Raw genomic sequence first — 15,089 nt, 5'->3', positions numbered from 1 at the left:
GGATGGAGATCCCCCCAGAGATTTCTGGGTAAAGGTAGTTTCTGACTAGGGGCTTCCTGCGCCCTTGACTGAAATCGTTTCTTCTTCCTGAGACTCAGTTTTCCCACTTATAAAGAGATTGATTGGATTATTTCTTGAGATTTTTTCCATCTTGGACACGGGTGTTTTCTCTCCCAAGGAAGGTACAGTTTACCTGCTCCTCGGCCCCCTCCCCGGCTCTTGTCCGGGTCCTTAGCTGTTTCCCCAGCGTGGCCCCCGGCTTCCCAGGGCCCCTGCTCCCAGCTCTGCTCGGGCACCGGGTCATGGGAAGGCCCATGCAGGCTCGGCCTTGCCCGGGGTCCCGTTGGGACCCGTGTCCCGCCCACGCAGACCCTGCCCGCCGCTCCCGTGCGCCCCACCCCGGCCGTGCCTCTCAGGACGGGTCCCCAGCTGCCAGCCTGGGCTGGGTGCTTCCCGAGAACTTTGCACTGGTGACTCGGATCTGCAGGGGTCGTGGGGTGAGGTTGGGCGGTCGTGGGGCATGAGGGGCTGTGTCCACAGAGTTGGGGCTCCCGTGCCTTCTGAGCGCGGGGGGGGAGGGATGCTTGGATGTGGCTGGGGGGCACGGCCTTTCCGGATGTGGTGTTTCTGGCCTGGGGCTGGGGTCCCTCAGGGGCTGCACCGCCGTCTCCTGCCGTCAGTGGGCAGGGGGCGCCCGGGGCATGGAGGGGGTCAGGAGGACCTGTGTGCTTGCTTTTCTTCCTGAAGAAGGGCTGTTAGAGCCCCATCAGGGTCCTTGGAGGTGACGCTGCCTCGTGGCTGATCATTTTCTTTTCTGGTTTTCTCTCAGGTTCCTGTGACACGGCCGCCCGTGAGCAGATGACGAGGAGTGGCTTTTAACCCGGGTGGCCTCGAGAGGGAGATCGTGGGGCCCCAGGAGCCCCCAGACGCTCACCGCCATGTCGGGATCCACGCAGCCTGTGGCGCAGACCTGGAGGGCCACCGAGCCCCGCTACCCGCCGCCCGGCATTTCTTACCCAGTGCAGATCGCCCGGCCCCACACGGTGAGCAAGGGGGGCTGGGGGGGTGTGCCCGGGGCCTTCTCTCACCGAGTCCCCGGCTCTGACGGGGTCCCACTAGGGCTCACTGTGTCCCCCGAGGGCGGTGGGATATCATGGCACGGGCGCCAAGTATCTGGAACTTCTGGTAAAATCTCTTAGCTCTCAGTCTGAAGCAGGGGTGGTGGAGTCTGGGGCCAGGCTGGGCTTCGACCTCTGCCTCTCAGAGTCAGCTGTGGAATTTGTGTGCAAACATGGAGCGCCTGCTGTAGACACTTTCCTGGCAGCCCCGCCTTCACTGGACTCCTTTTTGCTTTATTGGGGTGGCCTCCATGGGGTCATTGCTGATAGGTCGTTGCCTCCTTGAGGCTCGGCCCTGGACGTGTCAGTGTCTGAAGCCCTGATTTGGAGATCCCAGGAGCCGCCCCATCCCGTGGGGGAGGAGGTGTGCTCTCTGCACACTGGCGTGCACACGTGTGTGCCCTGGACCAGCTCTCCTAAGCTGCACCCTGCTCTCTGCGTCCCCCAGTGTGGCCTCATCCCTGCCCTCACCTCTCCCTGCCTGGGGTGGCTGTGAGGATGGGCCTTTGTTGGCATTTATGGATTACCTACTGGGTACTGTGTCCTTGGTCCTTGCCAGAAGGCTCTCACGGTCATGGGCCTCCCTGTTGGACCAACTGGCTTCTTGGGGAGGGGGTGTGGGGCCTTGCGGCCGCGGCTGGGCCACAGGCTGGCTCTGCTGGGCCGTGAATGTGTGTGCGTGCGCGCGTGCGTGGGTACTGCTTGGCGAGGTTCCTCTTCATGAGAAGAGAGGAAGTGGTGTGGGAGGGCATTTCCATCAGTGAGCGTGTGAACCCGCTGGCCTGGCGGGGAGGGTGTCCCAGACACAGTGGCCTCTTGAGGACTTTGGCCACCAGGACGCTCTTCAGAGCCAGCTGGGCTAAATGGGCACATTATTGAGCCCCGTCACGAGTACGTGCCTGTGGGTAGAGCCTTCGGGTTCTCACGTCCAGCCCCGTGACAGCGCCTCCGGCTGTACTGTCCCAGCCTGCAGATGAGGGGACTGAGGCCAAGAGATTGAACCACAGGCCTCAGGGGAGGTCCCTGCCGGGAGGCAGGCTGCTTCAGCTTCAGGGTTCTGAGCCCCGGTCCTGGATGCCACTGTCGATTGAGCACCTGCTGTGTGCCCAGGGCCGAGGCGTGTGCTCCTGGGGGTGACTGTTGTCCGGTGGTGATATGAGCTGTATGGGGGTCCCTGGCAGCAACGACAACCACAAGAGGAACGGACTCGACTGCGGCGCGCTCGCTGCGGGCCAGGCGTTCCGTTCAGAACCTCCTCCGAGGACAGTTCCCTCGCTGCTGGGGCCTCCGCGGAGAGGGGCTCGGGCGCGCTCTACCTGCGGGTCGGGAACCCTTTGGAGGTGAGGAGACAGGTCCAGTTGCTTAACCGTTCTGAGCCTCAGTTTTTTGTCAGCAAAATGGTGTGACCAGAGCCCCCGTCTCCTGGATTCTCGTGGGGATTAAATGTGACGATCCTTACGGCAGTGTCTGGCCACACTCTGCAGGACAGACGTGTCCCTGTACTGCTGTTATTGGCACTGTCACGGTTACTGCAGCTCCTTGGAAGGCTGTCCCCTGGGGGCCGCTGGCCCATGCCTCTGGCCTATGCTTCTGGCCTTTCTCTTGTCGCTGGGCCCTCCTGCTGGGTTCCCACCCCTCTCCCACCCCCTTCTCTGCAGGCACAGCCTTGGAAAGTCCTCCTGTCCCTACAGCCTCATCCCCCTTCCCCCGCCCCGCCCCTCCCACCTTTTCTCCTGCCCTTTGCCCCATCTGGGCCGTCTCCCGGTCATTTGGGGTCACTGGCTGACCCATAACATCTCCTGGTCTTTCCCCACGGGGCTGCCAGTGACGCAGGATGTGGCTGGACAGGCCCCAGCGGTCACCACCCACTCCAGGCAGGAGGCTGAGGCCAGGGGGCAGTGGGGCCCTGGGGCAGCTAGGGGGTGGGGCATTCCTGCCCCGTGTGGTGGCCGCAGGGGGGCCCCAGTCCCTGCCTTGGGCCAGGTGGCTGAGCCCTGTTTGTCCCCTGAAAGGCAGGAGCAAGGATTCTGGGCACCCTGGGTTGATGGGGGGGTTCTTGCTCTCCTGGCCCTGTATCCTGACTGGAGTCATTTTCCCTCGGCTGCTGGGAGGTCATTACCGGGTCTTAGTCTGGAGGCTCCCTCCCTCCCCGCTGCAGCCCGGGCCCTTGAATACGTTCCCATCAGCTCATTTCACAGGTGGGGTGAGGTGCTCCCTTTTTCTGAGTCTACAAGACAGAAAGTGGAAGAAAGGGGAAGTCGAGGCACAGGGAAATAAATGCCCCGTCCAGGAGCCCAGTGTCCCGGCTCCTCGCATAGTAGCTGAGGCAGGACGCTGGGAGGAAGGGGAGGGGCCTGGACCCGGTGACCTGTGACCTTCCTGGGACTCAGTCTTCTCCCCCAGACACACCCGACAAGCTTAGCTTGAGGAGTAGTACATCCTGGCCCCAGAGGCTTGTTTCAATGAGCCCTGGGCCGGGGCTGCTTGGTGGCTAGTCCTCCCGGAGCCCAGAAGGACCTCCGGACGTGGCCTTATGTCTCTGCTCCTTCCCACCTGCTGAGTGACTCGGGACCGCCCACTCGGCCATGTGGGGCAGCCTCTGCTTTCCTGTCTGAAGTGTGGGGTTGGGGGTCTGTGCCGCAGTGGAGGCTGCCCAGGGGGTGCTCAGGGCAGTGAGTGCGCGCCGGGAGCTTGCGGCGCTCCTGTCCTCCCTCCTGGCGGGGTGACGGGGGCCCCTGTCCTTTGGGGCAGCGGGACCCAGGACTCTGAGGGGCCGTGGGAGCTGTCCCGTCTGTGCGGGCCCACCACCTCCAGGCCGCCCGCTGTGTTCACGGTGCAGACGGAAGGCGTGATTGCAGGCACGCTCTCCGGCAGAGGCCTCCCACGGCCTCTCTGGACGGCGTGCGCCTAGCTCTGGGAGTTCCACCCTGTCTGCCAGAGAATCTCTCTGTGCCTGCCCTCTCCCCCTCTCAGGTCTAGGCTTCCCCCTCCCCCGAATCAGGACCCCGCATCTTTCCCTGCCAGTCTCCCAGGGGTCCTGACGTGCCTTCCCTGCCTTGCCTTTTCTCAGGCCTTCTTTGGACTTCTCAAGTGCTCCCGGACCTTGGGAGCTTCCTGAGCTCTCGTTCTCGCGCCAGATGAGTGCGCTCGCGCCGGAAGGCGCAAGGTCTGACTTGGAGCACTACCCCTTTCCGCTGTGTGGACTCGGGCCAGTTCTTTCCCCTCTCCGTGCCTCCGTGCAGAAGGCCGGATCTGGAGCCAGGCTGCTTGTGTCCCTAGGCTGCCTTCGTGAGATCTTAGCCATGGGCTTTTAGGCAAGCGGCCGCACCGCCCCGTGCCTCAGTTTCCCCATCGTTTGATTGAGGTAACGACAGGATCCTGAGCATCAGAGTAGCTGACGAGGGCAGATGGGCAGAGGCCTTCGCGTGACGCCTTCGCGGCGTTAGCTCGCATGGTCTCAGGTAATGACGATGAGGGTCTGGGTGGCGCTGTTACCGCAGTGACGACGCAGCGTGAGTATCATTCTCCACGTCGCCTGTGGGCCTTTCCTCTAGAGGAGAGGCGAGCACGGCTTCTCCGAGAGTATTTCGGGCCTCTCCTCTCAAGCCGTTTGGTCTGTGTCACAGCCGCTCAGCTCTGCGGCCCTCCCAGCTTGCCGGCCAGCCATCGAGACGCAGAGGAATGGCCGTGGGCCTTGGCCTTGGGCCCCGTTTTGGACATCTGTCCTGGATCGCTGCTTATCGGACGCTTTGTGGAGACCTGGTGCGCTGATCTGCAGTTTGCTGCGGCTCTGCGGTGCGGGGCCGGGCAGGCAGGGCATGTGTCCCCCGTGCCCCTTTGTCACAGGCAGCAGGGTGGGCCTCAGGCGGAGCAGCACTGCCCTGGGTTGAGGGTCAGGGACCCAGGGCCCGTGTAGGCCAGCTGGTCAGTCCCCCGCGTCTTGAATGCTGCCTGTGGCCCCTCCCGCCCCTCGGTTCTAGGCGCTGGGGGGGCGGCTCTGGGGTGGTGTTTGGCCCCCCAGAGAGGCCTCTTGGGAGCCCCCATGCTGGGAGCTTTATCATTCACGTAGCACTTGGGAGGTGCCTCTCGCCAGTCCTCCCGTTGGCGCTGGGAACAGAACGGAGCGGAGCGGAGAGCGGAGAGCAAACCCGAAGCATCCCTGCCTCAGGCCGCTGGTGCTCTCCCCGGGACACTGAGCAGGGGAGGAGGCGGAGGGAAGGCCGAGGCTGTGAGGGTCCCGAAGGAAGTCAGGAGCCAAGGAAGGAAGCCTCACGGAGGAGCTGACGTCGGAACCAAAACCCGAAAGGAGCTAGAGGGTCAGGCATGGGGAAATGTGGTGAAGGAATGTTCCAGGCAGAGGCCCTGAGGTGGGAGCCCCCACCTCTCCAGGAGGGGCCCGTGAGTCCTTTGCCTGCCACGGGCAGCTCTAGACGTTTCCTCAGGCCCCCTCCCCGCCCCAGGGTGAGAAGCCCTGTCCCAGGAGCCGGCGAGGAGCAGCCTGCTGTAGCGCAGCCGCAGAGAGCACCTTCCTGCCCGCCTGCCCATCAGACATCTCCCAGAACCCAGACCCAGTTTGGATTCGACCCGAGGCCCGGATGCCCCGGACTCTGCCCTTGTGGTCCCTTAGGATCTAGCCAGGCAAGGACAGGCTGGAGGCGTTCTCTCCTGGTTCAGTGGACTGTCCACAGCGCGGTTGGAGGGGCACAGTTATCGGCAAGCCCCGATTTCCGGTGTCAGAGGCAGCACGGCTGGGGAGAGGCCGGCAGAGCCGGGGCAGGGGGCGGGGGGGGGGTCTCACCTGGGTTTCTGAGCGGCGGCTCTGCCATCGTGTGTCGAGGGCAGGGCAGGCCCCTCTCCCCACGTCTGGTTCATGGCTGTTCCCTTTTGGGAAGTAGGTTCAGGACCTGCAGTCCGCCCCTCCCTGTCCCTCAGGAAGCCAGCCTGGCCTCAGCCTTGCATCTCAGAATCCGCCCCCCCCCTTGCTGTGTGACCTAGGCCGGTCCCTTACCTTCTCTGTGCCTGAGTTCTCACTTTGTGGGACTGTGCGTGAGACCCACCGCATGGCGTTGTCGTAGGAATTGAATTAATTATCATGTTTAAAGCGGTGGCAGGCGGACACTGGCAGTTTATGAACTCTGGGTATTGTCATCATTTTGTCCCAGTGTGTGGAGCTCCCGGGCTCAGAGGCGGGCTGGGGGGCGTGCAGCCTCAGTGCCCGCTGCGTTCAGTCCCCCGTGACCGCAGTGAGCCCCACCCCGGGTCGTGCCTCTCTCGGAGTCTCCCCAATTCTTGTCTTCCTGTGGAACTTCCAGACGCCCTTCGGTGTCCCTTGCTCAGCCCTGGAGACCAGCCTCAGGTCCTGGCGTGGAGCGTAGTGGGGACATGGCAGGAATGGCCCCCGAGATGCTCCTTGGAGGGGCTTTGCTGACGAGCACATCCCGCTAGGCTCCTAAACTGAGAAACTGAGGCCGGAAAGTTTGTCGAGGGGCCTCTCTGCCCCCCCCCGCCGGCAAGGGCTCTGTGTGCCGGGTGCCTCTTCCTGCCTCAGTTGGCAGTCGCTGCACGGTGTCGCTGAGGCGTTGGATTGTCTGTCTCCTGAGGATAGGACTGCCTCTCTCTCTGCCTCTGCTCATTTTGCTTTTGTGCGAGAGCTGGGCGGAGACCATCCCCTGCGGCTCCCTCACACCTTCGCTGCTTGCTAGCCTTGCCGGGTGCTCCCCAGGCCGCCGCCCCCTCCCTCTGGGCCTTTCTCTTTCCGCCTCCATTTTCAAGCACTGGATAACTTGTGCTGGACATCACAGAGTGTGGGGGGACCTCGCCCTTCTCTGCCTTCCGGAAGCTGCCCGTCATCCCGAGGGAAGCCTTTGAGAGTTAAGGAGGGTTAGTGGTAGGAAGCACAGAGATCTCTGTCCATTGGCTCAGGCACCCGTTTCAAAGATGAGGAAACTGAGGCTCAGAGGGTTTGAGTGACAGATGGTTCCCCCAGCCCAAGGCCTTGCAGCCTTTCTTCCCCACACTCAGCTTCCTCGGCGTGTCCAGCCTCTGACGTCGATGGGGCCCCTGTTCATTCCATTTCCTCACCTTCTCTAGCCCTTGGCGTCTCCGCCTCTTACGTGCTTGCTTTGGAGGGTCTGAAACACACACACTCCCAGCACACCTGCCTGACACTGTCTTTACAGAAATACCTGCTTTAAAAAAAAATCCAGACAACAGAAGAGTGAGAAAATGACTAGGTTTTATTTTTTTAATGGAAAATTGGGAGAATTGAGGAAGGTGCCAAGAAGAAAATAAATCACACACGGAGCCATTCTTCCCAAGCCTTCTCTGTGTCAGACATCACTAATTGATTGCCCCCCCCACACACTGTAACTGAGTGTTCAGGCAGACAGAGCGAATCGATTTGGATCGGTACAGTGTGAAGCTGGTTCTGTTTTCTCTTTTGGAAGACTTGTTTCTATGGTTTTTTTCTTTAAAAAAAAAAAAACCTTTCAGCGTGTCTTAGATCAGAGCGTAGTTGGTAATCAGGATACATCTAATTTGTTAGTGTCTGGTTTTCCCCCAGGTCGGAAGGGCTGGTAGATGGCCCGTTACTGAAGACGGAGGCTGTTGGTTGAAATCTGTCCTCCTGACTTTGGTCGGGGCTCGTGTGTGTGACTCACATGGGTGGGTTTTTCTTTCACAGACAAGACGGGGGAACCCCAAGGTGGCACCGAGTGGGGGGCTGCGGCGGCCTGGCACAGGGGTGCACTGGCCTCGCTGGGCGTCTGTGGCTCTGCGCGGGAGCGAGCTGGGCGGGGAGCGTTGGCGCTGCCTCCTGGGCTGGGCTCATGCCCCCCCCCCCACCCCCCCCGCCTCTCGCTGCAGGACGTCGGGCTGCTTGAGTACCAGCACCACTCACGGGACTACGGCTCCCACCTGTCGCCGGGCTCCATCCTCCAGCCCCAGCGGAGGCGGCCTTCCCTGCTGTCCGAGTTCCAGCCCGGGAACGAGAGGTGAGGAGGGGCCTGTGCGCCGCTTGGCTGGGAGCCACGGAGCCCGTGCTCCGGCCGGGGGAGGAGGCCCGTGCTGCGGCAGGAGCCTGCAGGGTTGGTGCAAAATGGGAGGGGGGTGCTGCATGTTTGCCCTTGTCCTGGTGCAGCTGTGGCGTGGGGCAAGGTTGGGGTCGGGGATGAGCATCGAAGAGACACATGGCCTTCAGGGGACCACCAGGATGCGGAGGAGGGGGACTGGGGTGCCGGTGAGAGGGACATGTCCTGCCTGGGTGCCCATGGGGACCCCTCCCGTCCTCCCCTTCTCTCCGGACCCCTTTCTGTCCCTCAGCTACAGACGAGGCCCTCTGGTGTCTGCCTGTGGCCGGGCCAGCCTGGCCTTCCGGAAATCCAGGTGGGAGGGAATGAGCCAGGGCAGCGGGACGGGCCCCCCAGCCAGGGGAGGGCCGAGGTCAGAGCAGGGCCCCAAGACACTGGACATAACAACAGCGCCAGTTGCTAAGAGTCCCAACGTCAGATGGCATGTGCTGGCCCATTCTAGGCTGTGGGCACATGATGGGAAGTGGCCCTGCCTTCAGGGAGCCTCCAGTCTAGCAGGGAAGGTGCATCACAGGCACCCACAAGATGATTCCAGAATGAGGCAAGTGACCTGTCTCTTACCTACAGGGTGAGCAAGGTATTGTGTCTCTGGCTGGGGTGGCCAGGCAAGGCCTCTCAGGGAAGAGACTTTTGTCCAGTCAGAGAGCTGCTAAAGGCGTTCTCGACAGGGGGAATAGCACGTGCAAAGGCCCGGGGGTGAGCATGTTCTTGGAGTGTTCAGGGAGGGCATAACTTGAAAAGCATTTTAAGACAGGGCTGTTCAGGCTGTGTCTCTGGTAGGGGGCAGCAGGTGGAGGCGGGGTCTGTGAGGCCTGGCCCTGCCGTGTGTGTGCAGGCAAGGCCGTGGCCTCTCTGGGCCAGTTTGACCTCTGCAGACGGGGGAGCAAGGTTAGGGAGAGCCGGTCGGGAGTGGTGAGCTCCCGTCCCTGCCCCAGGCAGCTGGCCGTGTCGGGAAGGACGCAAGGCCACGTTTGGCTGTGGCTGGCCAGCGGTGTCTGCCTGGGTGGGGGATGTGCACATGGCAGCGTGTGTGTTATTGTCTCTGTTGGACCCACAAGGCTTTTCCAATCTGACCGTGCCCGTGAATCAGCCGGGGTTCTTGTTCAAGTGCAGAGTGAAACTCAGTAGGTCTGGGGTGGGACTCAGCCAGCCGCAGGCGGCTGTTCTGGGCACGGAGGGGGTGGGAATCACCAGGAGATTCTCTTCCTGTGAACACAGGAACAGTGAGTGCGCAGGAAGACCGGGCTATGATTGAGTCTTGCCCCACTGGGTGCTCTCGGGCAGATGGGCCCTCCTCTCTCGGGGTCGAAGAGGGCGTGCGTGGTGCATGGCAGGTGCACGGCAGGTGCGTGGCGGGAGGGCAGCACGTGTGACGCCCCGTGTCCTTGCCTCCCCCAGGTCCCAGGAGCTCCACCTACGACCGGAATCCCACGCGTACCTGCCCGAGCTGGGCAAGTCGGAGATGGAGTTCATTGAGAGCAAGCGCCCGCGCCTGGAGCTGCTGCCGGACCCCCTGCTGCGGCCCTCGCCCCTGCTGGCTGCGGGCCAGCCCGGGGGCTCCGAGGACCTGTCCAAGGTGGGGCCTGGGCCTGGCCAGGATTTGGGTGCTTCTGCAGCTGCGCGGGGTGCAAGGCAAGGGGTGGGCCGGGGTGGGGGGCACAGCTGGGGCAGAGGCTGGGCAGCGAGAGGAGGGGTCTGGGCCCAGGGTGGCTCCATGGGTCACATCCTGGCTGGAGGGGGGCCGCTCCCACCTGAATGCGTCCAGCCCACGGGCCACCTTCCCCCCCTCCCCCATACCCTAGAGGCCTCTTTCACTTCTCTTTAAAATGGAAAGTCGAGCTGTGAGGGTGGGGGGCGAAGGCGCACAGGTTAAGTGCCTGCGGGGTGCTGGTTTGGGAGGCATTTCCGTTTCCGCCGTGTAGGGCGCTAAGGGAGGGATCGCAGCCGGTGGCCCAGGCTGTGCATTCGGGTCACCCAGCTGCCCCTGAAGCTGTTGTTTTACGGTCACTGCCTGGGTGCCTGGCGTGGGGCAGGGACTGCGGCCAGGTGACACGCTCGTCCTTGGCTGGATGCGTGATGGATGTCCCTCCCGCACCCGCGGAGTGTTTCCTTAGGCTCCTTCCCCGCCCTGAGGACACAGCCTCCCAGCTGCCGGGCGAGGTCAGCGCTGGCGGGCGTGGGAGCCCAGCCCGGGGGTGGAGGGGGCCCACTCGGGCCTCCCGGGTCCTCTTCTCTGCCTGGTGCTGGATGGCGCTGAATGGTGGGATTTCTGGCCGGCGCAGGGCCCTCGCGGGGGCCGGCACAAAAGGAGCACTCCCGCGGTGGCGATGACGCATGTCAGCCAGGCCCTGTGCCAGGCGCGTGTCATTCCGTCGTGTCTTCTCATCCCCACTCATGTGATCTGTGATCTCCTTTTATGAAGGAGCCCCGGGCCCCCGGCTGAGAGGGCGGGAGCCACTCGCCCACGTCACTGAAGGCCGGGCAGCCTGGATCTGCAGCCCATCCCTGCCCACCAGGCTGCCCGGGCACAGGCTTCCCCTCTGGTCCCGCTACTGGGCCGTTCCCAGGGCCCGCGCCCCCGCCCCGGCCGTGGGCACCCAAGTCTGTCTCCTCTTCCCTGGAAGGGAGGTTTTGCCGTTAGAAAAGCTGTTTTCCGAAGAGAGTCTTGGACAGGGGAGGGTGGTGTGTGGAGGGGCATGGGGTCAGGCCAAGGGCCGTGCCAGGGAGGTTCGGTTTCCTCCCTAGGGACTGGGGCCCCCAGCGCACTGTGCCCCGAGCTTCTGTCCGGTTCTGCCCGGAGGACAGGCCGACAGCTGTCTCTAGCAGGCTGCCTGCCCAGCCTGGCTCCCTGGGATGGCTGGGAGCCTCCGGAGGGTCTCCGTGCCTCTCCGTGGCTGTGGTGCTCTGCTGGCCCCTCTTCTTGAAGCCCCTGGGGGGCTCCCTCTCCCTCTGTGACTCTTAGTCTTTGTGTCTGTTTCTGTCTGTCTCTCTGTGTCCGTCCTTTCTTCCTGGACCCCGGGGTCAGGGAGTGACGTAACTGGCAGTGGGGTCTGCTGTACCAACTACTGCTGAGAGCACTTGAAAAGCTCAGGCAGAGTTGGGCAAGGGAAGGAGCCGGGACAGAACACAACTCTGAAAGCGTTCACATGTTTTCTGCGTCTGCTGTGTGGAATTCAGCTGGACGCATGAGACAGGAATTCAGTGGGATTTTTTCGTTACAGCCCTGCCCCCCACCAGCTGTGTTCCTTTTTCATATAAAAATGTTCTGTTTTCTGACGCTTCCCTGCCCTCGAGCCCCTGGAGCTGTGTGGTATCGGGCTTCCTCTGGAAATCTCCAGACTTGGCGTAGGGGACTCTGGAGCCATCACACACAGAACCACTCCTGAAAGTCACCTTGTGTGGCTGGGCTCTGTTGGCTGAAAGGGACAGAAAACCTGTGTCAGACTAACGTCAACATGGGTCCTGGCTCATATAACTGAAATCCAGGGTTGGTGGGCTTCAGGCACAGCTTGATCTAGGTGATGTGATGGCACCAGGTCCCCATTTCCGTGTCTCTTTTGGGTCTGCCATTTTTCCTGTGGTCTTATGTTAACAAGAAGGCAATTTGAGACCCCAGGCCTTCCTCTTCCACGGTCAAGGCCAGCAGAGAGGGAGAGGCTTGCCTCCGTCTCCACATTTCCTGCCCCCAGCGGTCTCCCTCCTTGCCTTTGCATGAGCTCCTTGCCTGTCTTGGGGCCCGTTGTGATTGTGACTAGAGGGTAGACGCTGAGTGCCAGAGGCCGGCCCTGCCCCGCCCATTCCTGAAGCTGGGACAAGGGGACAAGGGGGACCTCCTTCGCCACAGGCCTTTTGCTGCCTGTGTCTTTAATTTTGCATAATGCATTTTTTTCTCCTCCGTGTTGGCCTGAATTTTACACCAGGGGCATCTGATGGGGAAAATGGTGCCAGCTGCCACCTGACGACCGGCTGGGGCCTGGGTCTGTTGTGTTGTCGTGTGGCTTTGGGCGGCAGGGAGTCACTCCAGCAGCCATTGGGAGAAGCCCCTGGAGGACCATGAGCCAGGCTCCCTGGGTCCCATTCCTGGAAAACTCAGTCCGGGAGAAAGCACGCCCTGCCCTGTGGGCGTGCTCTTTCTGAGTTTAAGGCAAGGCGAGATTTCCACAGCCTGAAGTCAGCCACCATCAAGTGAACAACTGAGCGGCATTCAGTGCATTCACAGTGCCGGGCAGCCCCCGTCCCAGAGCATTCCCATCACCCCGAAGGGAGCAGTTACTCCCCATTCCTTCCTCCCTGGGCCCTGGGGGTCACCCGTCTGCTCTCGGTCTTGCTGGATCTGCCCGTTGACGTTTCCCGTAAATGGAGTCCGGTAATATGTGGCCTTTTGTGTCTGGCTTCTTTCTCTCTGCGTCGTGTTGTGAAGGTTCATCCACGGATCCGGGCTCTGCTCCTCTTTACGGTTGAGTCGAGGCCCGTTACGTGATGATCCACATTTTATTTGTATGTTCAGCCTTCGGTGCACCTCCTTGCGCAGTTTTGGTGAGCGTAAACGCTGAGCTGAGCTGAAGCCATAGGGACCCGTGGAAGGAGGCTGCTTTTACTCCTGGAGAATTTAAGGAAACGCTTCCGACAGCATTCCAGCAGGTTCCCCCCGCAGCGGCCATTGCTGCGTCTAACCCTTGCACCCACCGTGCCCGCCTCAGGGTGCAAGCCTTCTTTTTGCTAATGTTGCTTTTGAGATTTCACCCTGGGTTGGGATTTTGTTCATCTTCCTTCTCAGTCCTGGCGGGAGATCGGAGAGGGGAGGGGAGGGGTTTCTTGCAGCGGGTGATGCTACTCAGTGCCGGTGCTGGGGGCCACTTCCCTGTCACCTGAGAGGGCAGAGGCTGCAGGGAGAGACCAGCTTAGTGTCGTGGCTGCATAGAGGAAGAGACCCATCTCAAGGGCTGGGGGAGGCAGCATGGGGAGGCAGCTCTGCTTTCAGCCGGCCCAGGAGGTGGCGTCGGGCACTGCGGGCAGAGAGGACGGCTTGTGCAAAGGCCCGCAGGTGCCAGAGCACATGAGCTGCTTGGGGTTCGGTGCGTGGGGGGCCAGGGACCCTCGCACCCCTGTCCACCAGCTTGGGCCCCCTGATGGGGAGTAGTTAGGGCCCCAAGCCCACTGAGTAGTTTTCTAGGGAAATTTTCATCACACAGTTTTGCCGCGGATTTCAGGGGTCCTGGAGCCGGGAAGAGGTCCTGCCCCTTTGTGCCTAGCCGCGCCGTTCCTTGGGTAAATAAATGTGTGCTCTGGACCCTGTTTCTGCTGGGGGGCCCCCTGCAGCGGGCTCTCGTGGTCTGCCCACCGCTAGAGTCTGATTGAGCCCCAGCCGCGGCCTCTGGTGCTCTCTGAGCCCGGGCCCCGTTGCATTGTGGCCGATGACCTCAGGCACGCTGCTGAACCTTGCTGGGCCTCACCCCCTCCTCTGGGAAAAGGCGTTATCTATGCCTACTTCTTACCGCCTGTGACGGTGACCTGAGTTAAGACTTGAGAATAGCGAGGAGCAGAGTTTGGCAAACTTAGTCGGTTCCAAACTCAGTGCTCAGCCTGTCCTCGTAAATAAAGTTTTATTGGCACATGGCCACGTTCATTTGTTTGTGTCTCGTCTGTGGCTGCTTTCCCAGTACAGTGATGGGTGAATAATTGGGCAGAGTCCAAAATGCAGACCTGAAAAATTTTCCCGCCCAGCCTTTTACGGAGAAGAGCGCTGGCCGCCGGCATAGAGCAGTACCAGCAGGCGCCTCCAGGCGCTCAGGTTCCTCATCTGTGCAATGGGACAGCGAAGCAGCTGCCTGGAGGGCTGCTGTGGGCATGTGGGGGCTGAGTCGGGCTGAGGACTGGGATGGGCTGAGTGCGGAGCGGCGCCTGCTTCGGTTTGCGGGGTCTCCCTGCAGAGGTGGCCTGAGCAGCTTGGGGGCCAGGTGGCCACTTCCCCTGAAGGTCCTGAGAATGGAGTAGGAGTCCTGACGCCAGCTCTCCCCATGTCTCAGATGGGCGCAGCGGGGACAGAAGGCAAACCCAGTGACATCCTGAGAACCTGGGCCATGTGGACCCTGCGGGGGTCTGTGGGGGGAGAGGCGTGGACGCACAACGGAATGGCCCTGCTGGTCCCGAGATGGGGGGCACTCGGCAGCCCCTGGGGCTGTCGTTGTCCTAGGGAACAATGTGTCCTCTGTCCTCCGGTGCAGCTGCCGTGGGGGCGGGGAGGCGGCGGCCTGGAGCTCCTCCCGGGGCCTCCTCTGCCAGCAGCTGCCGGCTTGGCCTTGAGGCTGGCTTGGGGCGTGGGCTGGGTCCCGCCTGTGCCGCCAGGCCCGGAGCCCGGGTTTCGGGGTGGGCCAGTCTCGGCCAGCGCGCAGGAGACACTTGCAGTGTGCCAGGCTCTGAGCCGAGCCCTTTGTACACCTTAGCCCTCCCCAGCCTCACGACAGGCTGGCCGGTGGGAACTGTCCCATTGTACAGATGAGGGCCGTGAGGCAAGAGGCCGACTTGCTTGGCCTGCGGTCACGAGGCTGGGAGGGGGCCGAGTGGGCTGGGATTTGAACCTGGGGCGATGCAGGTGAGGGCTCGGGAGTCCAGGACTGCCTTTGTTTCTGTGTTTTTTTTTTAACCCCCCTCCCCTTCCCCCCATTTGCTCCCAGCCCACTGGGTGCTCAATAAACTTAAGCTGATGGAACGAAGCAGCAAACAGCCCAATGAAGGAAGGATTCCCTTGTTTGTTTAACCCCATTTTGGAAACCGCTGTCTCACACAGAGTAATCCTCAAAGAAGGAAAAGCAGGAAAATACTGGTCAGTGAAAGCAAGAAAGTGAAATGCCCCCCCCCCCCCCCCCCCCCCCCCCCCCCCCCC

General features: G+C 62.0%; 1 protein-coding gene across 1 annotated transcript in view; it reads left to right on the top strand.

Moving 5' to 3' along the window:
* The window catches only part of NCOR2 (nuclear receptor corepressor 2), a 174,502-nt gene that overhangs the window by 35,604 nt on the left and 123,809 nt on the right, over positions 1–15,089 (top strand). The window contains 3 exon segments of the mRNA XM_029921630.1: positions 830–1,043; positions 7,983–8,110; positions 9,605–9,782. Of these exon segments, the coding sequence (XP_029777490.1) occupies positions 939–1,043; positions 7,983–8,110; positions 9,605–9,782 (411 nt within the window). The 5' untranslated portion in view covers positions 830–938.

Source organism: Suricata suricatta, chromosome 14 (genome assembly GCF_006229205.1).
Source record: "Suricata suricatta isolate VVHF042 chromosome 14, meerkat_22Aug2017_6uvM2_HiC, whole genome shotgun sequence".
In the NCBI taxonomy this organism is placed as follows: Eukaryota; Metazoa; Chordata; class Mammalia; order Carnivora; family Herpestidae; genus Suricata; species Suricata suricatta.
Note: the sequence above shows the minus strand (reverse complement) of the source record. Positions and strands in the feature narration are given on the sequence as shown.